The sequence below is a fragment of the Ustilaginoidea virens genome, chromosome 1 (assembly GCF_000687475.1).
Source record: "Ustilaginoidea virens chromosome 1, complete sequence".
Lineage (NCBI taxonomy): Eukaryota > Fungi > Ascomycota > Sordariomycetes > Hypocreales > Clavicipitaceae > Ustilaginoidea > Ustilaginoidea virens.
The window spans coordinates 2,873,993-2,901,801 of NC_057316.1; the positions used below are offsets into that span (position 1 = coordinate 2,873,993).

General features: G+C 54.9%; 8 protein-coding genes across 8 annotated transcripts; 5 read left to right on the forward strand and 3 right to left on the reverse strand.

The window, feature by feature from the left end:
• Window positions 1-1,081: 1,081 nt before the first annotated feature.
• Window positions 1,082-2,592, reverse strand: UV8b_00544 (uncharacterized protein; the record flags this gene model as incomplete). Its single annotated transcript, XM_043138042.1, has 3 exons — window positions 1,082-1,392; window positions 1,451-2,434; window positions 2,499-2,592. The coding sequence occupies 3 exons, from the start codon at window positions 2,590-2,592 to the stop codon at window positions 1,082-1,084; spliced, it is 1,389 nt and encodes a 462-aa protein (XP_042993976.1).
• A 413-nt stretch (window positions 2,593-3,005) lies between these two features.
• On the forward strand, window positions 3,006-3,910 carry UV8b_00545 (uncharacterized protein; the record flags this gene model as incomplete). The annotated part of the gene is made up of 2 exons (XM_043138043.1): window positions 3,006-3,448; window positions 3,508-3,910. 2 exons carry the CDS (start codon window positions 3,006-3,008, stop codon window positions 3,908-3,910), a joined length of 846 nt encoding a protein of 281 aa, XP_042993977.1.
• A 4,273-nt stretch (window positions 3,911-8,183) lies between these two features.
• UV8b_00546 (uncharacterized protein) lies at window positions 8,184-9,997 on the reverse strand (the record flags this gene model as incomplete). Its single annotated transcript, XM_043138044.1, has 2 exons — window positions 8,184-9,514; window positions 9,601-9,997. 2 exons carry the CDS (start codon window positions 9,995-9,997, stop codon window positions 8,184-8,186), a joined length of 1,728 nt encoding a protein of 575 aa, XP_042993978.1.
• A 1,351-nt stretch (window positions 9,998-11,348) lies between these two features.
• UV8b_00547 (uncharacterized protein) lies at window positions 11,349-11,780 on the forward strand (the record flags this gene model as incomplete). Its single annotated transcript, XM_043138045.1, has 1 exon — window positions 11,349-11,780. The coding sequence occupies one exon, from the start codon at window positions 11,349-11,351 to the stop codon at window positions 11,778-11,780; it is 432 nt and encodes a 143-aa protein (XP_042993979.1).
• A 4,823-nt stretch (window positions 11,781-16,603) lies between these two features.
• UV8b_00548 (uncharacterized protein) lies at window positions 16,604-16,965 on the forward strand (the record flags this gene model as incomplete). The annotated part of the gene is made up of 2 exons (XM_043138046.1): window positions 16,604-16,767; window positions 16,857-16,965. The coding sequence occupies 2 exons, from the start codon at window positions 16,604-16,606 to the stop codon at window positions 16,963-16,965; spliced, it is 273 nt and encodes a 90-aa protein (XP_042993980.1).
• Window positions 16,966-21,553: 4,588 nt separating this feature from the next.
• UV8b_00549 (uncharacterized protein) lies at window positions 21,554-21,979 on the forward strand (the record flags this gene model as incomplete). The annotated part of the gene is made up of 2 exons (XM_043138047.1): window positions 21,554-21,561; window positions 21,712-21,979. 2 exons carry the CDS (start codon window positions 21,554-21,556, stop codon window positions 21,977-21,979), a joined length of 276 nt encoding a protein of 91 aa, XP_042993981.1.
• A 73-nt stretch (window positions 21,980-22,052) lies between these two features.
• On the reverse strand, window positions 22,053-23,177 carry UV8b_00550 (uncharacterized protein; the record flags this gene model as incomplete). Its single annotated transcript, XM_043138048.1, has 5 exons — window positions 22,053-22,113; window positions 22,208-22,290; window positions 22,439-22,776; window positions 22,888-22,939; window positions 23,136-23,177. 5 exons carry the CDS (start codon window positions 23,175-23,177, stop codon window positions 22,053-22,055), a joined length of 576 nt encoding a protein of 191 aa, XP_042993982.1.
• A 1,676-nt stretch (window positions 23,178-24,853) lies between these two features.
• Window positions 24,854-25,784, forward strand: UV8b_00551 (uncharacterized protein; the record flags this gene model as incomplete). Its single annotated transcript, XM_043138049.1, has 2 exons — window positions 24,854-25,175; window positions 25,627-25,784. The coding sequence occupies 2 exons, from the start codon at window positions 24,854-24,856 to the stop codon at window positions 25,782-25,784; spliced, it is 480 nt and encodes a 159-aa protein (XP_042993983.1).
• Window positions 25,785-27,809: the final 2,025 nt, after the last annotated feature.

Here is a 27,809-nt window from a genome sequence, read left to right on the forward strand (position 1 = left end):
CCCAGCCGTCAAGCGCCGGCAGAGGTCTGGTGAGTGGTCAAAGCAGCAAAAGGTCACCCGCCGTCCGCAGTAGAATCCGCTGCACTCAGGTTGGGGTCTGGGGAGATGCATCAACCGTACTATGTAGTCCCTGACGAAGCCGAAGCCAAGCCCTGGGCGGGTTGCGAATAGCCTCGGGTGCGACGCGTGGGCATGCACGTTCCACAAGATACGCTGGGATACAAGTGGCGACTTGAGCGAAATCATCTCTTTCACACCGAGTTGCCAGCAGAGGGCAAGGATTCGCTACTGAACAGGGAGCCTTGAGCCGTCACGGCTTGGACCATGGAGAAAGCCCTGGATTATCGGTTCCTCCCTCGGCCAATGGCTGCTCTTGACTTTCAAATTCCCGTCCTCCGCTTGCTGCATTTCGGCTCGACATTTGGGTTGGGGCCCTTTTTTTTTTTTCTTTTTTTCCCTTTCTTCCGCCCCCTTCTATGGCTTCTTATTCGTAGCCATCGAGCTAGGGGCTTCGCAAAGAGTGAGCTGTGCCCTTTCTGACAAGTATCGCGGCGCGGCTTGTCTCGAAACACCACATCACATTCCTGCAAAGTAAAGCACGAAAAGCACAAGCACAAGCACAAGTCGTTCTTGCACTCTGACAAGGAGGTCCCAGCCATAACCGCCCTTCCCGTGAGCTCGGAGGCAGCGAATATCTCAAGTGTACCGCATTCGAGAGCATTTCTCTGCTCACGATAACCTTGGGCTTTGGCGGCTGCTTAGCCTGCAGCTTAGCTTAGCGTCCTTGCATCCCAAAAGCGGTACCCGTCTGCATGAGCTGCCTTTCCGAGGCTCCGGCTTCTTTTGGCGAGTAAACCTCACCGTTCTCAGATGCCATTGATTGTTTGCATTGACTTCCAGGCAGAGATGGCATCTTTTCGGGGCATCACGCAAGTGTTGGACTGTTTCCTTTTCGTCTCTCCTTGGGCAGCAACACCCTTGAACAATTCTTATTCCATCCTTGGACACCGATAGCAGAGTGAGTGCTTCCGAGATGCTTCGCCCTCAAACAGCTCCCGCGGAGAATCTGCTTCGGGCCAAGTCAGGTCCAGTACCGTGCCCAGGTCTCATATTCTTCCCTTGTGCCCCGAAACTTGAATTGCAACTCCAATATATCTTGAAAGCCTTCCTTACTCTGCGGCTCCTTGTATCTTGAAGCGAACCCTGTAAAGGCCAACTTTGGTAAGATTTGCCTCGATTCCGGATTTACCGACGCGGCGTGTGCTCGCACAGCGTCGTTGTGTTCACAGAGATGGAGAGGTGTTCGGAACCATATGCATCGTATAGGAACCTCTGCTTTTCTTGCAACTTCAACCCAGATTGCTCTGGTGTCCGGGTCGGCGTTCGTGTTGTCTACTACCGTTAATCTTCTAAATCGAACCACTCCGTCTTGGAAGTCTGCGACACCTACCAATTGTGACAGATCTGCCTTCCAACAGAAGCTCCTTGGCAAGCCGGACGCACTTGTCTCTGCTCTTCAAAGCGTCCTGGTTCACCCTCTCATACCCTAACGGTTCGAGGTGCTTCCAGAAGAAAGTGCTCTTTCCAGCCCCAGGTGGCCCGCAAAATATGACCAACTCCTGTGGATTCCTCGCTTCAAACACAACATCATCTTTTTTGGACGCTGCTGCATCTGAGAATGGAAAGTTGGCGAGGTCAAAGTCGCGGTGGAATTTTCTCGGTGGTTCCTGTAAGAAGTACTCCTCCGGTGTCATATAAGCGATGCCAACATTGTGCGCAAAGTTACGATCTGAGCAGCTGAAATCCTTGGCCAGCGGAGAAGCTCCCTCACCAGTGTGGCCAAGTCCGGCCATCCGACCTCCAGCATCTCCCACAAAGAAGCTGTTCTTCAAATCAACTTCACTCGCCCGAATATCGTAGTCCTCACAAACCTCGTTCCACATTCCTATTCGAGGTTTCCTGTAAATGTCCTTTTCTGTTGCAGCGTAAATGCTCACCGGAATATCGAGATTGCCAAGTATGGCGCTACATTTCTGTTTGAATGTCGACACTCGCTTCTGTATGCTGCTTTTCGGGCCCTTGTAGGAAGCATCGAAGTGCAACGTCAACCCGGCTTGATTCGACAGGACAACAACTTGGTAGCCCTTCTCAAGGTAAAGCTCTCGCAAAACACCAGGAACCCGAGAATTCCACCACTTCCAGTCTGTTCCGCTTCCGGCGTGTTTTTTACCCGAGCTCGTGGTGATCAGTGTCGAGTCCAAGTCAAACGCCGCAATTTTCGTCCTTGGCTTTTGCCTCTCGTCGTGACCCTGTGGCACATACCGGCCAACTAATAACGTAGCGGGAACATCATCGTTCGGACCTCTTTCGGTCCATATCGTTCTTTCTTTGGGCTTCTGCGATGCGGGAGTAAAGAAATTGGCCACGGCAGACTCTTGAAAGGTCAGGCAGATTATCCACGATACGCGCTCATGTGTCAACAAGTCAGAAACACTCACTGGTCGTTGTGCTCTGCAGAGCCCTTTTGATAGGCGGGGGTGAGACAGGCGCATCGCTCGCTTTCCGTTTCCCATGAGAATTTGAATGTGCCATTTCTGGCAAGCGCTTTCCAGATAAAACATACGATCAGTGTCTGGTGGCTGCAGGTTTTGAAGTTGGGACTGATCTGGATCTGATGTGAAATGAACTGTTGTCCTGAACCCCCTTCCCTCCCCTGGTCTTTTGGGAGGGGTGCGGGGGGCTTGACGCGAGTCGTGCGCGACATCACGTGATGAAATAGTTCAAGTTGCTTGTGAGAGCCCCACAAAATCCAAGACGCAGCTGTCACAGGTCAACCATCAACTGCCAAAGGCCATCTTCACCACGCAGCCGTGAAAGCATTGAATAAAGACGGCAAATCGCGGTAGTTTCTCATCCTTTGGGGACATTCTGCTGAGCTTTGGTTTTCCGAAAAAGAAGCCTTTTCGCTTTGTTCAGAATATCGTCGTTGGCTACCAACACCCACCATGTACGAATTATTTCTCACGGCTTTCGTCGAGGACAAGGACTTTGATGCAGCTTGTGCAGTTCTCGGCGGATTCTGTGCCATGACTCCATGGGAGACGCTTGATAGAGTGCTCTGTTTTCAAGGCCCCCCTCGGCCAGGAGGCATAACAAACCAGACGTCCATTGACAAACCGATGAGAAAAGATGCCGCATTCTTGTGGAAGGACCTCCATCAAAGCCTGAGTCGTCAGTCTTTCATCCTGCAGGCCAGGTATGAGATTTTAAAAGAACGAGATATGGGCCCGCTCTCGCCACCGATGGATCTGGACAGTTTGCCAGGCCTGTTGCGATGGACTGATTTTCCCGAGCCTCCTCATGGTCGACCGTTAATCACCCAAAGAAAGATGGTGGAGATTTGGGAACAAAGGAGACTCCCTTCAATCTTGAGGGATAACCATTTTAGGTAACCCAAGCCATCAACTACCAGTGCACAATAACGACCTCTAATCGTTTCGTTTCAAGATTTAAAACCGAAACCTTGGAGAAGAACTATCGGTTCTTTCGTGATGAAATTGAATTCTGCCTGACTCGTCATTACTTGGTCAGGCCGATTGAGGATTACAGTCCACTAGAATCAAGAGGTGATGACACCATTAGCCCGCTATCGGGCTTACCTGCCTGGGACGCAGTCACTCCAGTCGATATGCAGAATCGCTGGATACTTTTGGTCAAATCGCACGTCGTTCAAGACAATAAGCCAGATGAAATCCGGAAAGTTCAGGACCTCCTTCTAGCGATTCGCGGAGAGTTGGAGGGTGCATTTTCTTTCATGACTATTGACCGCAAGGTTCATGACACCCGTATCTCCTTGCAGCAGCAAGGGATCCAGGCATTGCCCCAAAAGATCAAGGTGGGGAAGAATTGAAGCGACTGGCAAAGACATTGCTTGTGTGCCTGCCATGTACGCAGGGCGGGCGTTTCGCCTTTGCACAGCAAGGTCCGACTGAAAGCTATACTCCAGTCAAACCCCTGCCTGCAGCATTAAAACAGGACTGTGTATTGAAGAGAGTCTGGTCGAGACTAAAGCCTCACATGTGTGTCGCACGAACGCCTCGAGGTAGACGAACAGTCACAGTTACCCGGCTTGCGAAAATTCCTTGACCGAACTCAAGACTCTCAATGCATATTCCGGATACTAGGAAGAGGTACATAATTCTATAGATTTTCCAAAGTCTGGGTCTTGGAATGGGAAAATCCAGGTACTGTGATGCGCCCCAACTGAGCTTTTCAAGCTAGTTTATTCAGACCTTCTTTACCCCGGGTCATATCCAAGACGGCTGTGTACTTTGGGCTTAGCTTCTCAAAGGGGGAACAGAGGGGATGAGGAGGCAACAAGGAGAGTATACCAGACTGACTGGCAAGCCGATTTACGGTTTCCGAGCACTGCCAGTCGGGATTCGTGCTTCTCTCTACAACAAAGATTGGTTATTTTGAACCATTTTGGGCCAACTCGATGTGACTCTGGGTTTCCAAGAAGAATACCAGGCTGCTAGATGCCAAGCCAGCCAAGAAGTGGGCGAGGGATAATGACCCAAGACTTGCTCAGGGGGGGTAACATGGCCCGAGTCTGGAGTAAACCCGCCGGATTAAAATACGTTTTGACTGCTAACTAACCCCCTAGCTCGGTAGGAAATTCAGATCCGATCGGGATTGACAATGACGGTTCTGCCTGCATTCTGGGTTTTCACGTTCTGCAGAAACGCTATCTGACCTGGATGACTCCTTGGCCACCTGCAGTCGAGACTTACCACACGCACACAATGAAGCAAGGTATGCCGCAAAATAGTTGACCTCGCGATGGAAGCCGCTGGTGCTAAAAGTCTTTCCTGCACAGCCTCGTTGCCGTTGCCGTTGCCACCGATGCGCTGGCCGCCAATACGGTATGCTCGTTAAGGCGTCGGCGGGAGCCGGACAAGTCAGCGAATCGTCTCGGCTGTATTCGTCAGTATTCGTGATGTCATGGGATAGATGTCTCTCGGCGGGTCTCGGTAGACCTGCTGCGACGGCACCTATTTGACGCTATCAGGATGGCGGAGCAGGATGCTTTACCGTCTTGTGCGCGTTGTTGCGCCGAATCATGATGGGCTTGGGAAGCGTGACGTGCCGCGTGGGCCGTGCGCGCCAACGCATAACGCGGACGACGAGAGCGCTCATCGCCAGCTTCCGTCTCGAGCGCATGGTGCTGGCGCATCACCAGCCGACTGGGAGGTAGGAGGTCTGCGTCACCGGGACGTCGCCGGATCTCCGGCTCTCCAGTTCGGCCGTTGGGAAGGGGGGGGGGGGGGGGGGGGGCGCCGAAGAGGGCGGCGGGAAAGGGGAGCTTCCTGCGGTGGGAAGTCGGACGCCTCTCCCGTGTCGCACCAGTTTCGTCTCGAGAACGAGTGGACGTGTCTTCACTCGGCCGAGTGGTCGTGCATGGATCGGATTCAAATGCATCGTGTGTGCCTGCTTTGACCGACCTGGCTGAACTGAACTTTGTCTTGGGTTGGCGCTGATCCGAGCCTTTGGACTGGAGAAGATGATTTACTGATCCCTGACCCGAAGCCACGTATTCAAAAGCAAGCGGCGTACCGTCGTCCGACTCTTCGCCTCCTCTTCCCCCAAATCAGGTCCCCGACGCAAGCTGCTCCCACAACGGCTACAACGGAGGGTACTTTGAAACCGCGACGCTCGGATTCCTTGGCGGCGCCTCTGTTTCCCTCGAGGTAGAGGGGAGGGTAGAGCTTGAAGCTGAAACCCAAGTCACCAGACAAACAGGCGGCATGTTTGCGCTAGCTGCCTACCTACGGCTGCCACGCGCCGGCGCCGCCATGCGCAACCTTCCCCGCGAGCAGCAGATTGCCGCCGCGGAGACGAAATCAGGAGCCGCGGGCCATGGTCCTCACACACAACCCGGGTTTAAACCCCTGCCACCCACCCGCTTACCCACCCACAGCTTGCGGCGGGCAGCAGGCATGAGACGAGACCACACTTGTTGCGCCCCAGCCCTCCACGTCATCAGCGCACGCACGCATCCATCCATCAACATTCAACCCCCTCCGATACGGATCCGGCGTCAGGACGCGAGAGAACCCTAAGCGAGATGCCGAGGAATCCTCAAAACCCTCGCTGCTTTATCCCGTTGGTATGACCCCCCCCCCCCCCCACCCTCGAGTGTCCCCTAACCCCCCCAGACACCCGCCGCCGGTCCTACCCTCACATGGCGCTTTGCAGCATATATGGCCTCGCATGTCTTACTTGGGCCGCAGGGAACAAATCTCGATGGACCGACTGTCGTCCGCCGCGGGTACGTGCATGGTATAGCCCCATGCTGTGCCCTCGCCCCAACCCTGCCAGGAAATCGGACGCGCGCCCCTTCCGATAGGGCCATCCCTGCGAAAGCACCGGGGGTTGCACCGCCGCTGAGCTTCTTCCCATGATGCGTCCGTCTCGACCTCTTTTTTTTCCCTTCTTTTTCTTGGCACGTCGGCGGCCGCCCCCTTCCCCCCCCGCGGTGGGCTTGGTCGCACACCCAGATGGGATCTGAATCCTGCCTTGGCCCGCTCCACGGGGTCAGCCGTCACACCAGATGTCGTTGGCGGAATCTGCCCTTTGCCGTTTCTCGTGCACCGAGTGCAGCGGCACGGCATACCCGTGGGCTACCCGTGGGCTACCCGTGGGCTATCCGTCTGCTTTACCCGATTCGCTGCCCTCCATGGCACCAGCTCGACTGTTTCTCCGACGTCAGATGAAACCTGGCTGTTCCCGCGGTTCCGTGTCTTTCCCCAGACAGCCTTTTCTTTGGTCCCCTCCCCATGCCGTGTCCATGGTAAGGATTTTTCTCGTAGCATGAGCCGCGCGTGCAATATGGATGCTTCGTGCTTTACACCCCCCCCGTTGGGAGTCCCGTCCCGTGTGTCCGCAGAGGCGGCCGGCATTGGCACACGAGTTCTTTTGGGTCCAAAACATATAGCTCTCCGTGCTACCATGCGAATCCCGTTTGTCTCTGTGACACCCCGGCTTGGCAAACTTCCCACCCCCCCCTCCCCCAGAGCACTCACTCACTTGGCCATGTAAACGGGCAAAGTTGCTGGGGCAAACGCCCCCCGAGTCATCAGTCCCGCTCTGCAGCCTGCAGCCTGCAGCCTGCTGCCTGCTGCTTCCACAACCCGGCTTCCCGTCATCCAGCGGCGTTGTTTCGGGGTGCCTTGACCGAGACTTGCTTGTCATGCATTGCATGCATGCTCCAAGCCGAGCGAAACAAACTGGTGAGCTTTTCTCATTGGGTCACGAACATCTACCTAGGTAGTCAGGTCTCTAACTTGACCATCTGCCCAAAGCTGCCCTCAGTGCGTCGACACTCTTGATATCGGCATAACGGCACAACACGTTTTGGGCGTCTTGCAAGGCCACCGCATTCCTTCTGAAGTCGGTTTCCCCCCAAATGTCCCATTTACAAACGAAGCCTTTTGATCCGCCCAGTCTAGTCGGCTACATCCCTCGTCGTGGAAACGAAACGGGTTGGGCTGCGGTGCCCAATCTTCCACTCCATCCCAAAGCTCTCGTGAATTTCATCCCGTGTCAAAATAGCCATGCCAAAACAGCCCCCCCCTAGTTTGCTGTCCAGTTTCACACACATCTCTCAAGTGGAAGAACATTCGCTTCCGAAAATACATAAGCAGTCCGTGGTTCTCATCTAGTACTTTTTGAAAATCCATGTAGTTGACACTCTTTATATATAACGCCTCGGCCACCATATGCACAGTTTCCAATGTGAGGCCGAAAAGAAGAGGGGGAAAAAGAGAAAAATAAACAAAAATAAAAAAGGAACAGCCTGTGAAGTTTCTGTTTCTAGTTGGATTCGGGCGCCGCTCCTTGATGAGGGGGGGTGCTGCGCCTTGGTCTTGTTGGTATCGTAAAAAGAGTGACTGCAGTCGGGGTATCTCGTGACGTCGCTCACTGTCACTAATCAAAGGGAAGAAGACGAATGGAAACACACACCCCCCCCCCCCCTCCTCCCCCAAGAAAACTGGCGTCGTTCGGGTGTTTCCAGCGTCAGTCAGTGGCTGTCTGTCAGATGCTGCCGTTCACAAAGAGACAATAACACGCGTCTACTTGTGCTGGGCCGGAAGCGGAACAAGCAGCAGCCGCTCGCTGCATCACTTTCGCAGTCCTACTTTATCGGCAAGGCTTTTCCAAAAGTGGCTCTTTGCATCCTCACTTCGTCCGCGTGCCATGACGGTATCTCGCTGCATGGGACCGACAATGTCTTCGTCACCCCGGCCGGGGAACTTGCCGTCCGCATTGAGGGACTCGAGCATCTGCGGCACTGCGCTGGGCAGACAGTCTTCCACACGCCTCCATTCGAGCTCGGCAAGCACATCGTCCTGTGGCGCAAGACGGGCAAGCGCCGCGGCGTTGGAACTGCTGGAACGTCCGCGTCCGCGTCCGCGACTTTGGTTGCGGGATGCTGCGGCGGAGCCAGGAGCCGAATGGCACGAATTCTTAATCACTTCTTCCAACGTCGTCTTCCAACGTCGCTCAATCTCGGCCCACTTTGCCTCGGTAAGCGCATAAATCTTGCTCGTTTGTCCGTAATTCTCGCCCGTGCGCACCAAGTGCTTTGTGTAGTTGATGCGGGCCAGGTCCCAATCATTGCGAAACTTGGCGATGGCGTCCGGTTCCAAGCTTGCCAGCTCATATGGCTGCGGCGATATGGTAAAGTTGGCATGGCCGAGTCGATCAGACCACTCGTCATGCTCCTGCAGGATGGCTGGCAGGGCAAGCGGAAGCTCGGAGCTGCTGGATGCCTTGCGCAGGGACGAGGTCGACGGCCGGGCGCTGAGAGCTGGCCTCATAAATGGAGAAAGCGTCGACATGGTGGGCGAGAGGGGAGCGTCTGGTGTCGGGCTCGACTCCACCTTGGGAGATTGCAACGGTGATTCCCTGGGAGGCGAGGCTAGCGCGCTGGTGAGCAGCGGAGGCAAGAGGGGAGTCGTGGCCATGGCTCGATCGCGTTGCAGTTTGACGTGATCCTCCGGCGTCATCTCCAGCCCGAGACCGCATTCTCCGTCGTCGTTGAGGCTGTAGAATGACATGGACGGGTTCGACGAGATTGGCGACACGGCGGCCTCGGGGAATCCATCGGCAGCAAGTGGATGGTTCGAGGTAGACAAGGAGGATGAGCGACTGCTTGATGCCCCATTTGACAAGACGTTTTCCAAGCTCAAGCAGGTGGTGGGAGATGCTCTGAGAGTGGTACGCTTGGTTGACCGCCATTGCCGGATCGTGGGCATCCGAGAACCGATCCTCATGGTGAACTCGGAGAAAGCTGCCTCGGCGGCGCTGCGCTTCTTTCGGTGATGTCGAGTGTCCGGAGTCACGTCACCATCGCTTAGAAAGCCCATGTCATAGTCAATGTCAAACTCGGACACGAAATCCCCGGGGAAAAGCGCCTCAGAGCTGTTGCGGTGCGTGCAAGGTTGGTCGCCTGGGTGGTCATGGTTGGTTAGCGAGGCCCACGGAAAAAGGAGCACCAGTCAGACCTGAGGCGACATTGGGGAAAAAAAAACGTACATAGGCAGCTATACAGGCCAAAGCTATCCGACAGAGTTGAGGCAACCTCTTCTCGCTGCAGAGGCTCCTCCTCCACGTCGGCCAGCTGGCGCAGACTCGAGAGGATGCTCGACGTCTGGGTTGGTGATGCTGGGCAATCTGACAGGGGTAGCATTGGCGACTCCAACGACGAGTTTGAGCTTGAGAATTGCTGATGGCCTTTGGGAGAGAAGACTGGTGTGACGGGAGAAGTAATGTCGGACGACGAGGAATTGGCCGTGCGGAAGACGTAAGATGGATCCAAAACCAAAGGGTCGGGGCTCATGACTGCAAAGGACGGCGCATCGGCGGCGGCGGCGGCTTGTTGTCGCTGTTGCACCAGCTGCGGTAACAGCAGAGGTTTCAGTTTAGGCGACATGCCGGCACAGCGTCCTGGCTGTGAAGTCACTCACAGCTATGGCTGGTGGACGTTGCGATGTCGTGGAAAGCGAAAAAGAAAGGAGAGGGCGGGCGATTCGAGGCGGTGAGGCGTGGGAGGCGTGGGAGGCGTGGGAGACGTGGGAGACGTGTGAGGCTGGTAAGGCTGGCAAGGCTGGTGAGGCTGGTGAGGGAGAGAAGAGCTAGCTTTGTGGGGTGGATTGGAGGATTTTGCGAGGTCAGAGGGCCAGAGAGTCAGAGAGTAGAGTTGCGGAAGGGATTAATATGAAGGTTGTGATGGCAAGGTGTGCCCGTTTGACGCAGCGTGTGCACAGCTCCTGAACAACAACAAACAGAGGCCCGCAGCCCACAAGCCCGTGCTGCTTGCTGATGATTCCGTCTGGTTGTTGCTGGTGTGTTTGCTTGCTTCTTGGTGGCTCCGATGTTAGCGTGGCCTGGCTTACTGAGATGCTGGGATGGGCTGGGATGGGCTGGGGCGGGCTGGGGCGGGGCGGGGTGGCGGGGGGGGACAGGATGAGGGAAGGAAGGGGGGGGAGGGCGCCTTCGTTCACAAGCCTGGCACTGACTTGTTTCTGGGACTTGCAAAGCCTTTTGCCGCCTCCCCACTCATGCCAGCCCTGTACCATGTACTGCGTGTGTATCTTGTACCGTGTACTCCGTACCAGGCACGAGAGGTACCTGGCGATTCTTGCTCACCTTGGGGTGGAAACGCGGTCGACCGGTGGTCGCCGCCAGCCTAAGTCGAGGGGCGACGGGCCCGGAAGTGCAAGAGGGGGAGAGGGAAAAAAAAAAAAAAAAAGGCGATGCTAACCAGGAGGCAAGACAGGGCAAGACAGTGGGACCAGAACCCAGGATTCGCCGACGACAGGCACGGTCAAAAATCAAGCGTATTTGTTGCTTGTTCTGCTGCTGGAGGTATATTCAGTGCAGGCGCATTACCGTCTGATGTCTGGTAGAAAGATGGGAGTTGAGGGTCAACAAGACTCAAAGGCTCGAGGCAAGGCAAGAGCGGTGGGCGGACTAGCTCCAGAGAAGGGAGGTGCGGGTGCCTGGAAGGGAAAGGGATAACTAACGGCAGCAATAACAAGGAAGGAATGGCTCACAGCCGACGTTTATTTTATTTTTCTTGTCGGGGGGGGGTGGAAACCATGTTGTATATAAGTTATTCACGGATTCCTTGCACACGCAGCCAAGGGCTGGTACCAGCGATGGTATCCCACGGGCCACAATAACCGCTTAATCAAACAAAAAGCAAAGCCAAGCACCCCTCAACGCACGACAAAGCACGGCCAGCACGGCCAGCACGACCAGCACGACCAGACCAGGCAGGGATGGCGCGCCGAGAGGGGGGAGGGGAGGGTCACCCAAGTTCCACGTGTTGGCGGCAGGCGGTTGGCCGAAAGGAAACCTGCTCTTCCTTTCGTTCCCTTGCCTCTGAACCGAACCGAACGAGCTTGCTTGCTTGTGGACGTAGCAGCGGGCGGCAAGCGATGATTCGTACCAGCCCATCTCCAAATGTCGACTCGCAGGCCATCGGCACTCTCCCCCCCTCCCCTCAAATCGTTCAATTGGGTGTTGACCCTGTTGACCCTGTTGACCAGGAAGGTCAACGGCTTCTTTGGCGCCTCGCACCACAGGCTGCCAGGCTGCCAAGCCAGGCTCAGGACCGCATGGGCAGCCAACGGACGCATCTGACAACTTACAAGTCTGCTCTGGCTAGGCCAGCAAACCACCCGCAAACTATTGACCCATCCACGAGGTAGGAGGGGAGGCACGTATGTAGCCAGCTCATGGCTCATGCCCATAGGCGCACCGTACCGTATCGTACCGATGCATCTCTTGCGTCCATCAAACCGGATTCGCTGGCGGGCACGTAACTTGCTCAATCCGGGCAGAACCACGAGGTGAAGAAGCTCGTCGGGTGGGCGATATATGTGCTCACTTCACTGCTCGACAGCGACACACGGCCAGAGGCACGTGAAGCATCTAGGCCGAGGCAGGTCTTGTCTGACGTGGTCCGTTGGATGTCTGTTGGATATCCGCTGGATGCCTGTTGTGGATGCTCGCTCGTTGGGTGGTGATGCGACTCGGTTGAATGTTGCAACTCGCAACTTGCCGGAGCAGTCGTGGTTAGTTCTTGGCCAGCCGTTTCCCGCGATGCCAGGCTCCAAGCAGTTCTGCTGTCTTGGTCTGTTGCAGATGGCTCAGAGGGTGCGTCATCTGGGGTCTGTTACTTCCTCTCTTGTCCATTGCCGAATGGAGGTGTCGGCCCACGTCTGTGGAGTGGTGTCGAATGCGACCTCGACGACAAAAGAAAGAAGCCCGGGGGGGAGGGGGGGGGGAAGCCATTTCTGCTCTCTGTCATGGGACGAAGGGCCAGCGAGAGTGGTGTCTTGAGTCCTGAGTCCTAGAGTCCAACGGGCTTTTTGCCTTGTTGCTGTTGCAATCCCCGTCACATTCCCTATTCTCTCACTAGCTCCTCGTCGTTCTCTTGCAGAGGGCGCTTTAGAAACAGAAACAGGTTGTTGCTTTTTAGAATTTACGCGTGATTCTCGTTGTGCTACTATAAGGCGCATGTTGATTGAACGTGACCACTTGGCAACAGTTCAAGCACAGCCGGGTTGGAAATAAGGACAAGTATTCATGTTGCAAGGCAGATTGGAGATGCTGTCAATTCTTTCTCTACATAAAGGTTGTCGTCAAACTGGGCCAGCCAAGTTGGGGTATTGATACGCAGGTTTAGGTACAGAGGTACAAAAACATGGAGGGTGTAAAATGCCCAAGGTACGAGGCGCAGGTGCAAGGTGCAGGTACAAAGGTGCTTCGCTTAGGTACTCCGTAAAGGTAATGGGCGGGGGCGCCTAGAGGTAGGCAGGCAGCTAGGCATTAGTGGCAACAGCGCTTGCGGGAGCGGGAGGTCTAGGCGCCAGCCAGCCATTGCGTGGATGCGCCTCAACTTGGTAAAAGAGACTGGAACCTTAATTCTCAGTCCCAGACGGCAAGGCGTGCTCCCAGGCTCCAAAAGCCCCAGCCGGTCCCCGCGGACAGGCAATGCTCGTGCCAACGCGGGGGGCGCCCTATGTCAAGTCATGGATGGATCTGGGTTTTTTTCTCTCCTTCCCCAAGGCCCCACATTTCAGGGCCCAAATAAGTCCAAGTCGCCTTGGGCTCTTGTTCAGCTCACCCGTCTGAATAGAGAGACCGCCTTTGGCAAAAACGGAAAAAAAAAAAAAAAAAAAAAAAAAAAAACCCCATCGCACCCTGCTTCAAGCTTGTTCCCCCCCCCCTCCAAGCCATGGAATACGGATTCTGAAGACCGGGTCTAAAGACGGAGCAGGGCCAGCCCAGTCACGGCCACGATGAACTAGACGGAATCTAGCGGAAACTTTTCATGCACAAGCCCGCTGCCAAACTCGTCTTTGCTCCCCAATGCATCTCGGGGAAGTTGGTGCCCGCCCCCCCCCCTTCGCCCCCTTTCTCGGCACGTCGACGGAGTACCACCCTCCAAGTTCGACATGCTGCGTCCCATTGAACAAACGGCAAACGATTTTGCCGTCCATCTTGGGCCGGTGCTCTGTACACAACATGCATGACTACATGTACGTCCCCATTGCCCACGAGGCCGCGGTGTTGTGCGCTGTGGACACGGCCATGGAGTCTTGGCTGCCAAAAGATCAGCGTCCGTCCGCTCCTTGCACAGTCTGCCTTTGCCCAGTGCTGTTTCAAGAGTCATGGCGGGCACTGGGGGGAAAAAGAAAAAAAAAAAAAAAAAAAGGCGGGGGGGGGGGCGACCATTGACCCGCCCAGACGAGGCTGGCTGGAGCTGGCTGGCTGGAGCTTTGCAAAAAAGGCCCGTCGGCGGCATGCGCCCGATCATCGCTGTCTCGCATGTGGCCTGCCTGGTGTGTACTGCGTACCTCCTGGGAGGTAGATAGGTACCTACGGTACTTGTGGTGGGCATGGTATGCCTGCCTGTATCGAGAGTAAAATCAAATCAAATCAAATAATGTTGACACAATGTCTTGTCGTTGTCCGCCCATACCATGTTGTAGATACCTACCTGGAAGGTACCTACGTACCTTAGGTATCTACCTCCTAAGGTAGGTAGATGTAGGAACCTCTTGACTTTATGTAAAAGGGTTTAGGCTGACCCTTGTCCTGTGGCCGGTCGTGGACCCGTGGTCATGGCTTGCAATCAGGCAGGAGCAGCCCGCCCCCCCTGTTGCGCAACTTCCGCTTCCCAAGGACTAGACGGCATCACATCACGCCGTTCAGTTCCTTTTGCCCGTTTTCGTCAATGCGTTTTCACGTTTTCACGTTTTCACGTTTTCACGTTTTCACGTTTTTACGTCGTTTTCGCCTTTCCGCGCTTTCGTCTCGCAGCATAACCTGACGCCAGCAATTCGCGGCCTGGCCCCATGAAGCGCATCGACGAGGGCTCCGTACTCGGTACTCGGTCCTTGGCACGGAGTGCACATTGCAGAATCGGCAGACTCTTGCTAGACACGGGGATGAATACATACCTGGCTGCGGCCTGCCTGCAGGCTACAGCCGAGCCGAGCCGCACCTGCAAGCTACCTAGTACATATTGACAACAACACGCGATGGCAATGGCCTGGTCATATACCGTTATAGCATGCCAAGGCCTGAGCTGAGTGAGTCCTGACTCGGCAACACGCGTCCACGTCTCCCCATCTCAGCTCTGCAGGTTTGATTGACTGGTCGGTCTCGTTGCAGACGGCAAAAGTTACGGCCACCAGCTACATAGCTACATAGGTAGGTAGCTGCTCAGCCCCCTGTAGGCTCAGACTCCTCGGTCAACAGCATCAGCAGCATCAACAGCATGCGCAAGTCTTGCGATTCGACAGGAACAAGCAGTGTCGAGCACGGCTCGCTCGGCTTGGCAGCTTAGGCTGACATGGGCGCTGGATGGCCCCCAACCCCCATCGTGGTATTTCCAACAGTGCCAGCGGAAGCATGCATGTTTTGTACTCGATATTTCTTTTCTTTCTCACTTTTACTTCAAGCTAGCCCTTCGGTGGCGAATACTCTGCACAATGGCGAAGCGGAACGAGAAAGCTCTCGTCGTCGTCGTCGTCGTCGTGCAGGCTGGCTGGCTGAGGCTTTTCCCCCAAAGGACCCCAACCAAGATTAGCCCAGCAAGTATAGCTACAAGGAAGAAAAGGGGGGGGGGGGGGTTCCGGACAACCAGCAGAGCTGCAGCAAGCGTGTCAATATGACATATTCGCTTGCTTCCTCCAACATCAACATCAGCAACCGAGCTTGTGCGCCAGCCAATCTCCTCCGACTCCGTGGCCCGTAGCGACTGGCAACATGGGGCATATCAGGAGGGGGGTGCTTCACGTCCAGGAACAGCCCTTTCTGCAACGTTGACGACATGGCGTGAAGACGCAATCAGGCAGGATCGAGATGGGTGGGTGGCACAGCGCCTTTTCCTCGGCGCCACCAGGAACCGCGCCATAGTCAGTGGCTGCCAAGAAAGTCGCCTTCACACCCACTTTCGACGAGGTTGCTATTTCTGCAGGCCACCTACATATCAGAACCCCGAATCCCCGCAGGGCAATTGAGTTTGTGGGCCATGATTGCTCAACCGCCGCCGTCACCGTCCACCACCGTCCACCACCGTCCACCACCGTCCATCACCGTTCGTCACCGTCCGTCACCCCCCATCACCCCCCATCACCACCCCCAATCCCCATCCCCGCGCGGGCGCTAGGCGGTACTGCACAAACAAGGAGTAAGACGGGCATGCCCTCTGACCCTGAAGCAAGGTTGGGCTTTCGCTTTGTCACATTCTCGGAATGGTAGTACGGACGGACGTGCAGCCGTCTAGAGGTAGGTAAGCTTAGGGTTCCTACACGTTACGTTAGGCAGGTGCTTGAGAGTCGGAATTCGCTATCCAGAAAAAAGGTAGCTGAATCAGGTTCATGGAAGCCCACCAATTCGCTCCTACCAGACAAGGCTCGAGTCAGTCTTCAGTGTGTGCACCCGACTCGCTCTCCCGTCAGTGCACAGTCGTCGTCGACCACTGCCGCCGTCTCGTCTCGTCTCGTCTCGTACAGGCAAAAAAAAAAAAAAAAAAAAAAAGAGCAAATGCAACCATCAACCGAGTGGGTTCCGGCTGCGATCCGACAGCTGCAGGGGTCTGGTGGAGATGCCGCGTTTCTATCGATTTATGGCACATGTTTACTGGAAACGACGTCCCGGATCTCTCGCCGTAGACCGTCTTTTGCGGCGGGCTCATGACCTGACATGTCACTGATGTCAGTAATCCAGGAAAGGGTTACCTGCTATAAGCCTACATGAATACGGACCCCATCGTCTTCTCGCGGCGCGACTCTCCCATAATTACAGTTGCATGCACGGAGTACTCCGGGAGGATCCACCCGTGGAATCTGCAATCGGCAGGGCACAGCGAGGCGACGGGGGCTCGGCTGTCTGTAAGATGGTTTTGATGCAGATAGATGGAGGGCACGTTTCTGGTGCGACAAACCACCTCATCCCTCGGATTCCCAACTGACGAAGCTGCAAATCACCACGCATCAGGTCCCCATGTCATGCCACCATGCTGCAGAATAATTTCAGCTGGATAGCTGCCACGGGCCAAAATATGCCGCCGGGGATAGATGGACAGAGCTGCATGAGCCGTGGACGGGACTACTTGTCCAAGGCTTACAAGGAGAACAGGTCGGATATGGCAAATTCATGGCCGAGTCTCATGAGACAAGAGTCAGTAAGAGAGGTTAGCCCGCGCGACAAGATATCCTACTTTTTACTTTGGCGTGTCGAAGACGACGTGCTTTGGACCCCAATGACAGACGGGCCGACAGATGGTTCTTTGACCAAGGGGATGGCCACGAGCCACGAGCCACGAGCCACGAGCCACGAGCCACGAGCCACGAGCCACGAGCCACGAGCCACGAGTGACGACGCAGCCTGCGCCGTTTGAGACTGCCATTGCCATGGCTGGCAAACAAGACAATCATCAAGCCGCGAGGCATCCTGCTTGCGCGTGCGTGCCTTGCATGAGGAGGGCGGCCTGTGTCAACTGTGCGGTACGGTACGGACGTACAGTCATGGCATCTCATCAGTGGCTGGCATCAGTGGCTGGCTCCCCAACCACAGTCCCTCTGTCGGAGTCTGTCCATTCTTATTATGAGTCGTTTGCCAAGATTCACGGACGCAAGAAATTGCCCGCTCGACCACACCACCAGCACCAGTCTGGAACCTCGCCAAGCTATTCCCAGGTGCCAGATAAGCTAATGTTCATATCCGGTTAATATCCGCAACGAGGCAAAAACTCAATCGATGCCGTTGCCAACCCGAGGGCAAGCTCAAGCTCGGCTTTCTCAACTCATCTTATCTCCTGTGCATGGCTCATGTTTATCCGAGTAATTTCTTGTTAGGGGGGGGCGGGGCACCAACTCCCCCGAGATGCATTGGGGAGCAAAGACGAGTTTGGCAGCGGGCTTTTTTTTTTTTTTTTTTTTTGTGTCTCGTCGGTCCGCCCAGAGTCAGTCTCTCCACCAGGCGCTTTTTTTTTTTTTTTTTTTTTTTCCTTTTTTTTCTTCTGGCCCGCCCCGACGCTTGCCTTGTCGGCAGGGCGGGGCGGGGCGGGGCGACCAAGAGAGCAAATGCAACCTGAGCGGGCCAGCAGTCCTCGTCATGCAGGTGCGCCGGCGACCCGTTTGGCCGAGCCGAGCTTGTCTGGAGCGTGGTACCTCTGGTCAGGCCGACTGCTGACTGCTGATTGCTGATTGCTGATTGCCCTGATTGCCCTACTCTGTAGTCCGTACGGAGTACATGAAAGGGATGGATCTGTCGTCCGTATCCGGTGGAGAGATGGGGGGCGTTGGGGTGACATTCACCGTTCTGGCCCCGCCAAAACGCTGAAGAGAAGCAGGGTCGCGGGGCCGGAAAAGATGTTGTTCCGCGGCAGAAGAAAAAAACTCTCCTCCTTGCCAGGCCGGAAGCCGCCGCGAGGCTCGTCCCCGATCCGTACCTCGTAACGGGTACCAGGTACCAGGAACCTACCTAGATACTTGGTACCTGCCTCTATGAAATCCAAGTTGCCTCGTCTCCCCTTTTTTTTTTTTTCTTTTTTTTTTTTTAACCTCTGGTTTTTTCTTTCTTCTTCTTTCCCCTTCTCCTCTGCGTTTCCATGCGTTCCTTTGAATCCCGTTTCAATTCCATGTTTTCCAGTCTCCCAGGTCCCAGCCAAGCAGGCAGCCAAGCAGGCAGGCAGGCCAAGTACCCAGACCGGCTGCAAGATGGTCTGGCTGGCTGCCCCCTTCAGCCCAAGACATCTGTGATGACCCCCCCCCCCCCCCCCCCCCCCAACCCAAAAAAATATCCTGGACTTTTCTTTTCTTTGCCTTTGGAGCAGAGCCTTTGTCCAGCAGCAGCCGTCTTGGACTTGGGCCTCTGCCGCCTGCCTCGCATCTCGGCGTGCTTTTTGCCCAACGGCTCGAGACTGGAAACATCCAGTCAGTTGCTTGATTTGATCATATGTGCCACACTCCCGACTCGAGCCCATCCATCCATTGCGTATCGGGACTTGCATGCGACTCGTCACAATGGATACCCGGCCTACACGACGAGCACCGAGTCCAGCTGTCTGTCTGTCTGCTCACAAAAATAAAAAAAAAAAAACAAAAATGGTGCTTCGCTTCGCCCAACCCAAAATTCGGCCAAGGTAACCCTCCCTACTGGAAATATCCAATATATGGATGGGCATGGCGTCCGTCGACTCGGCGAGCCTCGCCTGGCTGTGACTGTGAAGATGATCAAGCAATTCGTCATCATCAGCTCGGCCTGCTCGCTCACTCGCCTCCAGGAGTCCAGGAGTCCAGGAGTCCAGGCCGGGCGCTCCTCCCGTACGTTGCTGCTGCACCTATGCGCCGGGACGAGAAACCAGGTTTTGCACGGCGAACCACCACCCTGCTTCATTCAGCACGGTAGAAAATCAGAAAATAAAAGCCCAACGTCGATACGCGAATGCCTGACCTCGCCCCCTCCCCCCCCCCCCCCCGCCCTCTCAGTGCTCCCCTCTCAGTGCTCCCCGTAGCCCAGAGTGGAAGAACGGCCCGACACGTTGACTTGAAGAATTGCCATGAATCCGGCCCAGGTGCTTGTGTGGTGTGGCGTCCCGCCATTCGTCGACACAAATGTCACCGAGTTTCCACCTCCACTGCGCGCTCAGTATGCCCAAGAGCGAGCCAGATGATGAATGTCCCCCGGGGGGGGAAGCTCAGACTTGGACCTTGTTCCTACTCCTTCGCCGAAGCTGAAGCCTGCGGAATCCTACCACAATGGCCGATTGGGGCGGCTTTGCCAATGGTTTCCCCCCCATGGCCAATCAAGCATATCATATCATACAGAGTTCGAGTATGCAGATACGCCCAGCCGAATTGAATCGTGGCGGTGTGTGTGGGAAGCTTCACTTGGTTCACCACGCACGGGGTTCTCGACTCCCCTTCCAAGGACCATCCCACACACCCAAAGTTGCAAACGTGCTTGCTTCATCAGATGCATCATTGCATCACGCGGGCACCGTCGCTGCGCTGTTTGCGCTCGCAATGGCTCGTGGGGCCACGGCCAAGTCCCCGTCTTCCGAGGCCAGGGCGGCGGCATGTCACCCGCACCCGGGCTCTGCTGTTTTTGATACTTGCCGATGGCGCCAATGTGCGTGCTCTGCCCCCCCTCCGCCTACCCCCGACGGAAGGGCCAACGTTTGCCGCTGATGCTGATGAGCATATACGTGGTGTCAAGAGAGGTCTGGCGGCTCTGTTGTTCTGTTGTCCATGTCGCGCCTGTTCGGGTCAACGACGCTGGTCGGTCGGTGGGTTCGAAAAGGGGCAGCGCACGCAACTTGGCTCTCCCGACTCGACACGACATATGTACTGTAGTTGACTCGATCCTTTCCGAGAGCTTGCGGATCCCCTTCCCCCAAGTTCCAGCTTCAGGCCAATGCTGTCTTGTCCGTCCGTCCGTCTGTCCGTCTGTCCGTCTGTCCGTCTGTCCGTCTGTCCGTCTGTCCGTCTGTCCGTCTGTCCGTCTGTCCGTCTGTCCGTCTGTCCGTCTGTCATCTTGCACTTGCCTCTGGACATCTAGCACATCCAGCAGCACTACCCTGGATGGCCAGGCAGTCAGTCATGACCAGCCAAGCTGCATCGAGCTTTGCGGTTTTGAATCTTGCCACCGTCTCCTGCAGAATGCGAAGCACTCGTCTCATGGTTTTCTTCTGCTTCACCAGCCGCCAACTACACGCTCGCGTGTGCTGAGTGCACTCAGCCTTGGGGAAGGAAACATCTTCTATTCCAAGACTGCGCGTGTGGACGCGACTAATCAGTCACGTACAAGTCCGTCTACCGCGTGCCAAAGTCAGCAAGCACTTTTTGCATCAACCCGTCGCCTTGTGTAAAGTGCCTCCACCACGACAGTCGTTCAACGCTTGTTGGCAATGGCACACACACTGGCTTCATGTAATATCTGGACGAGTCTGCCGGTAGTATGTCACGTCAGGCTCCTAATCCAGAATACGTCTTGGCCTTTCAAGCTAGACTCATACATCTCTGCCCTTCAGACTAGACTCTGGATGCAATCACATCCCTGAGACGAGGAACGCTGTCGCATGAGTCGCAGAGTTCCAGGACGACACGCAGTCACCAGTTCAGATCCGCGACAAACTGAACCGACCATGTCGACTTTTCTGCAGAGTTGAAGCGGCTCCCAAGTGGTGCGGTGCGGTGCGTCGCGTCAAAGTCTGAACCGAGACAAGGCTTCCACGAAGCTTGCTCTGGCGGCTTGCTGTTCCAGGACAGCATCGACATGATGCTCTGGGTATTGGGACATGCATGCCAATGCCCAAGGCTTCAAAACTGCGCTGCCAGAAATCTGCAATGTGGACGTAGTTGATTTCCCAACTTTGACAAAGAGTCAAGGCCCTCAATGCACGCGCAAGGAACGAGACAAGACGTGCTTCACCCCCAAAGTACCGTCAGTGTTAACGACGGGGCCAGCGTTTTCGACACGCATCACATCTGCAAATTCAACCCACGTGTTTTCGGCCCTCCATCATGAGCGAAATGGAGAATGCGTCTGCTGTTGTCCTTTCCACAAAGCAGTTACCGCCTGGGCAGCTGCTTTGCGGAAGCGGGTTAAGCGCGATTGACAGGCATTTGTTTACATTTGCCACCAGCGCGGAACGTGCGTGCTACATCCCCAGCATCCAGGTATATGGTGTCGCTACAGGAAGCAGGCGTCTTACTGGGACCTGCTACGAGGCCCAGTAGCTCCCGACGAGATTCCACATCAGCTGGACCAGACGTGCAATGGGCCGAGGAGGCAATGGTAGCCCCCCAGGGTTTGTCAATTTGAGTGTCGGGGGATGTTTGTTGATGCTCCCGAGGCGTGAGGTTGCGCCGCTACGGCTACAAGCTGCGAGACGGAAAATGTGCCAGTCACGGAGGAACCTCACATCGTGATCTGCGTGCGTCGGGAAAAAAAAAGAAACATGGGATTGTGAGTTTGCATGATCGCAAGGAAAACTGGCTGTCTTTGTGGCTTCTCGCGAACCTCAAATTCCGTTTCTCACTCGATATCCCGTGCCCTTCAATTCGTCCATGTAGAAAACGCTTTGCCAAGATAAAATTTTCTTTGACGTCGGGACAGATCAGATAGCTTGAGCTGGTGGTGCGAGGTGAGCGTGAAGCGGATCGGCTCGCAAGCCCTTGGGGCGTATGGTTCGGTTCATTCTCTTGAGCTGCTTGGATTCGACGATTCAGAGTGTCCATCCTGGCCGATGACTTTGCAGCAGTCGCCCGAGAAGCTGCTTTTCGGCGGCGGCAAAAGTGGTGGGTTAATCGAACAATGGAACTTGCCCGTGGCCAGGCAGGTTCACGTCAAGGCCCGACGGGACGTGTTGAGAAATAAGGTGTGATAGGAATCCCACCAGCATGAAATCTCGTTGCGAACTAACTTGCTCTTCGAAGCATGTCGCCTACCTCCCCTTTTCATTTGGCTGTTTTCATCTTCAAACTCTTGAGCTCTCGATATCGGTTCATCGTTTCAACCCTGTTCAGTATGGGGTAACTTTGCCAAAACTCCCAGCGTCCTCAAAACTCCCTAGGAATAAGTATCTGCCAAGTTGACCGCCCAACTCACTTACAAAGTCCTGTTCGTTTCCGCAAACAGAGATTGTGATTTGTAGCACAACGCACAGGTGGCTTGTTTGCCGAACAAGTTTTCCATCTGAAATCTTGCGACCCAAACTCAACGTGAAAACATCGAGACCAAAGCCTCAAAGCTTGCCTTTTGATAAGGGGTCTGAAAACCCAAGTGTCCAGCTGCACACTGACCACACAGCTCTCATCTGTCCAAAGACTCAAAAGCAACAGACCATGCTCGGCTGCGACCCTGCGCGCGATACAGTTTCGCACAGCTTGGGGCCGATGCAGACTTTGGCTAGAGAGATATGGGGCACAAGGCTGGTAGCACAGCGGGCGTGGGAGACGGCATGTAGATATTTGGCATTGCGCTGGATGAAACACAAGGCAAGGCGCCTTTGTTGGCGGTGAAGCGTCTTGTATTGGATACTAATGTCGTCGAGGCAGCAAACTCGAGCTGAGACGGAGTTGATAAAGTCATCTTGCTTGTGAGCGAGGGCAAACTTATCTAGGGAAGCATTCGTAACAGAGGAGAGAGGAAGATGACTTTCAAAGAAGCTCGCGTCGAGGTCTGGTAGCAGCCACGGTCCAAGTACTTTTCGTTATCATGATGATATCGTGGGCATGGAATGCGGGCATAGACAGTGGTTGAGTGTCCTGTCAATCAGCGCCGTCATCATACCATCGGCCAATAAGTTAGAAAGTAGGCAATGTCTCAATCCAGTATTGTCCCTCTTTGGTCTGTGGGATGAAGAATATCGCGAGTTGTCGTTACGCCAACGAGAGCTCCATGGTTGGGGCCAAGCATTTCCCCTCGTCCATGTAGTCACATAAAGGTGATGTTACTGCAGGTTATGGACAAATAATCATATGTCCGGCATTCTGCGAGTGGTGCCATGACACACTCTCTGTTTCATTCTAGGCACATACTGAGTGCGAAATCTTGCTGTCGTGAGGAACAAATCGACCCATTGTGGAACCACGTTGCACAAAAGCCAACCACAGTGGACTGAAAAAGAAAATTGGCAGGGATCTTTGATCGTTACACCAACAGGCACAACAATCACACCCCGTGGCCCAAGGATGTTGAGCACCAGCCACCAACGTTAGTTGGTCGTTTGACCTTGCTGGATAGATCCGAAAGCGCCCGTGTCGAGTGTTTGTCGATATGGTCCGCGGCGCAGTCTCTCGTCCTGGATGTCTCGACAGTTGATTGATGGCTATGCTGATGCATTCGCGCGGGTGGCAGTAACCCATCGACCTTTTGAGGCTGGGCATGAACAAGATGAAACACCAATTCAGCCTGATATACCTCCAAGAGCCAAGCCTTCGATTTTCAAGCAAAAGCTCGATTGGCATGCGAAAGCATCTGCGGAACGGGGCATGGAAAGCTGCGCGAGAGGCGTAACGATGCCAAGCATTTTGGGCCTCAGCCCTGCTATTCCTGAAAGTGGAGCGACCAGCCAGCTTCTGTACGCCGGCACTTCACTTGAGCATGAGCCGACTCCAGTTTGAGGTGCTGGCGTGACTCGCTGCGCGTAACGATAAGAGCCTAGAGTCTGGACTGGGTGTGGTGGTTGTACGGAGTAGTGAGCCAGGCGCCTGGTAAAGCCATCACATCACATCACGACTTTCCCCACTTCCTCAGACTATAACCAGCACTTGCGTGATCCGTTATCTGCGGTGTTGCGTGTCCCTGGCCGGCCGTGGGGTGCAGTGCACCCTGCTGGCACGTTGAAAAGGAAATTCTACGGTCTGGCTTGCAAAGTGTGGCGCGCGCGACTATCGACACGACGACTTTTGTAACTTCGCCTCGCCCTGTGACTTTTCCAACCTCATCATCCTAGGATAGAAGATACAGAATGAGTCGCCGCGTTTTGGAATGCCGAAGTCTGTTGGCAAAGGACCACCAATAGGAACTTGTCCGTCCCCCGATGATGCCAAATTTATTCTTGTTTCTGCCGCAAGGAAAAGCCCAGTCACATTACGAGCGTCCGTGTGTTCAGTGTTCCGTCTAGTGTTGCGTGGTCAATTGGTGTGTGTGGGCTGCGGATCGGTGCCGCAGCAAAACTTGGCCTTTGACCGTGGCCTTTGGAACAAGCCGAACTATCCCCAGGAGGCCGGAAAAAGCCAAGGAAAATAGCGGCACATGAGCAAACTGAGCAGGTCAATCACACTGCAACCTGAAGCGGGCTTTGGGCAACCACCCTCAACCCACAGATAGCGTGACGAGAGTCGGCAAGACACGTCAGGCAGGGTCCATCCAGTCTTTGGCTGTTGACACAAGTTAGAGCGGTTCCACTATTGTTCTAGCCCAGCGCTTTGTGGTCAGCCGAAAGCCATCCATGATGGTTGGGTGCTTGCCAGGCAGGGGTGGACCGTGGGCGTGGGACAAAGGGAAGAAACAAGACCTTGATGTCGCTGCTAGAGAGAGACATAAATAAAGCATCGCGGACCGAATGGAAACCTCCCCTTGAACGGCAGACTTTTCGGTCGTCAGTTTCAAGGCTCCAAACAGATAGCCAGCAGTTCCGACAGCGGCGAGCCTGCCCTCGGCTTGGGACCCGGACAAGGAATCACTCGCAGCTTTGCCTGCTCTCGTTGCAAACCGCCAACAGCAGCAGCAACAACAACAACAACGTAAAGACATGCGCCAGAACCAGAGCTCTGGCAGTCGACGTTTGTCTGGGACTTGGTCCATCGCGTCCACTTCGTCCTGGGCTTCAAACAACGAGGACGCGGCACTCCCCACGTCCCGTCGCTGGTCGTCCCGGTTCTTCTCCTACTCCAGGCGCGGGCGTAAGAGCAGCACGTCGTCCACTTCAAGTCGAACTTGCGGAGGCATGACCACGGAGGACACGAGAGAGCTGTGGCGCTGCATGTTGGCGCTGCAGCAGCTATACGGTTGCTACAAGTCGACCAGGATGGATCTGGCCGTGAATGCCGGCGACGCTGGAATCAATCTCATGCGTGAGCAGACTCTTGTCCCCTCCTTTCTGTTGTCTTCTGTTTCTTTCTTTCTTTCTTTCTTTCTTTCTTTCCTTCTTTCTTTTCTTTTCTTTTTTTCCCTCCTTCCGGCTTTTTTCAATCCCCGTCGCGCCTTCCTTGGCCTACAAATCCGCGTTATTTCCCTGGGCTTTGCGCAATTCCTGTGCTGGAAGGCGTGCCGTTGGCAACTGCCGGCCAAGCGTCTGCCAGGTGAGGGGTAAACGGACCACTGCCAGAGTCCACGACGCCCCCCCCCCCCCCCCCCAACCCCCCAGGGGGTGGGGTGCAGATCGAGTCTCGGAGGTGACCCCGTAGTTTGCCGTCATAGCCCAAAAAATTGCAAAATAAATAGAAAAGAAATAAAGAAATATGAAGAATAAAAAAGAAATAACAAAAAGAGAGAAGAAGATTTTGGCTAACCCGCAGGGACAAGCGAATCCCTTCATCATCGACACCCTCAACGACTCACTCGTCAATTTGCCCGCAGAGGGGTGGGAAATGCTCGACCGGTGCCTCCGAAACAGCAAGTCGGCTCCGCGAGCCATGCGGTCAAAGCCAAAGTCCCAGCGGAAATTCTGGTCTCGATCCTGACTTGCGACCTTGACCGCTAGCACATGAATTGTGCTTTACTTCTTCTTCTTCTTCTTCTTCTTCTTCTTCTTCTTCTTCTTCTTCTTCTTCTTCTTCTTCTTCTACTACTACTACTACTACTACTACTACTCCTCCTCCTCGTTTGTCCGCACGAAATCCATCGTGACTACGGCATTAGTAGTGAATGCTTTCATCCCATATTCTTCGAGGCTCGTAATTAATGCTGGGACCAGGAGTTCAACCATCGGACGAGGGGTTTGGTGGCATAGATTGTCATGGGTGAAAGGAGGCGCGGCCAAGGTGTCTTTCTCTCTCTCTCTCTCTCTCTCTTTTCTGCATTCTTCAAGATGACTTGTTTGGTAGCAAAGCACAAAGCACAAAGCACAAAGCGATACCCCTGTGGCCCGAGACTGCAGCCGATTTCCAGCTCACTTCTCGTTTCTCATTTCGTCTTGATGAGCACCCCGCGTGACTTGTTCTCCAGCTTGACTCTAGACATGAGCGTCGAGTAGATTGGATGAGTCGCAATAGCGCCCCGCGGGGCGTCACGTCGTCGGGGCTTGCCGTGGGGGACTGGTCTGCCGTTGGAAACAGATCACTTCTCGGCCGGGGGACGTTGCTCCTGCGAGTTGTCGATTGGATGGGCCACCCACGCGGATCAAAAAGAAAAGGCTCGGCAAGGCAACTCTTTCAACCATGGTGCTGGCGGCACGGCACACTCCTCCTCTAACCATTGGCTCCAAGCGTCCACCTCGACGCAGACGCAGAATGCATCCACCACCATGTGCGGAGCAGTGCATGACCCTATCCCATGTCCTTTGCAAGAAACCGGTCCCGCTTTCTCCCGTCGTCATCTGCATCGAGCCCATGCTGCAAACCGTTTTCTCCGCGCCCTGCTCGTCTCCCCGGCGGGCGGTGTTGGAAGCCAAATTGACACCGGCCGTTGACCGAGTGCGGAGCAATACTACCGCAAGAGGGTCGCCCGACTTTTGTTTGCCGAGGAATGGTCAGATGCGCTTATCGTTTCGTCGACCTGCGCGCGCCCTGCGGGACCATCCGACAGGCGGCCAGACGTGTTGTCGTTGATTGGGTTGCCAAGTCAAATTGATTCGATTCTGCGCATGACTCATCTGGAGGCTTTCTTGACGGCCGATGGTGTGACGCTCTTTGAATTTTTAGTCGGGCGGACTGCACAGTGATTGTTGTTTGTTACACGTCACATCACGTAGACTTGCTGACAGTCTCATGGTGGCCGGCCATATGAACACGGACTCCTACATACAGTCAAATAGCACGGTCGACGCGGGACACGATCCTACAGAGGCTACGGAAAAGGCTCGCATTCCATGCCAGCTCGGTTTTTAGCCTGCGGCATCTGGACCCGGCCATGTGGCATTTCGTCGCCTCCACTGCCCATGTTCTATGTTGTAGTCACACGATGCGGACGCAACCCTGGCGGCTGGGTTGTCTTAGACGACGACGTCGTGTTAACATGATGAAGAAATCTTATCGATGTAATAAAACTTGAAAATTCTGTTCACGATGTTGAACCCGAGACCTGTGAAGGACTCTTTCCTCCCGTTTCTACCCTCCCTCTCGGCCTTTCGGTCGCCTCGAGTATTCTCTACACTACCGCTGCCCCTTGGCGCTGTTTGGTCTCGCCGCCCTCTCTGCCGCCCTTCCTCTCGTTGCACTGCGTACCCTGTGGATGCAACACAAAGCCGACTCGCGGCACAGATTCTGTCCCCGAATTCCGTCACCGTGCCGGATGGAGTGCTGCTGTCGAATTGTCCAGCATATACTCCATTCAGCTGGATATCATGGGATGTGAAGGCATCTCCAGTGGAAATGGTGTCTCGAGAAAAGGGGTGTCGTTTGGATAATGTCATCCTGTGGGTCAGACACTGTATGTAAGTTGCCATGTAGATGATGGTTTCATCTTTCATCGCGTACTCGTACTACGCTGGTAGCCTCTCCCTTTAGCTCAGCTTTGCAAGATGTGATCATGATATGGCATATGCAGGT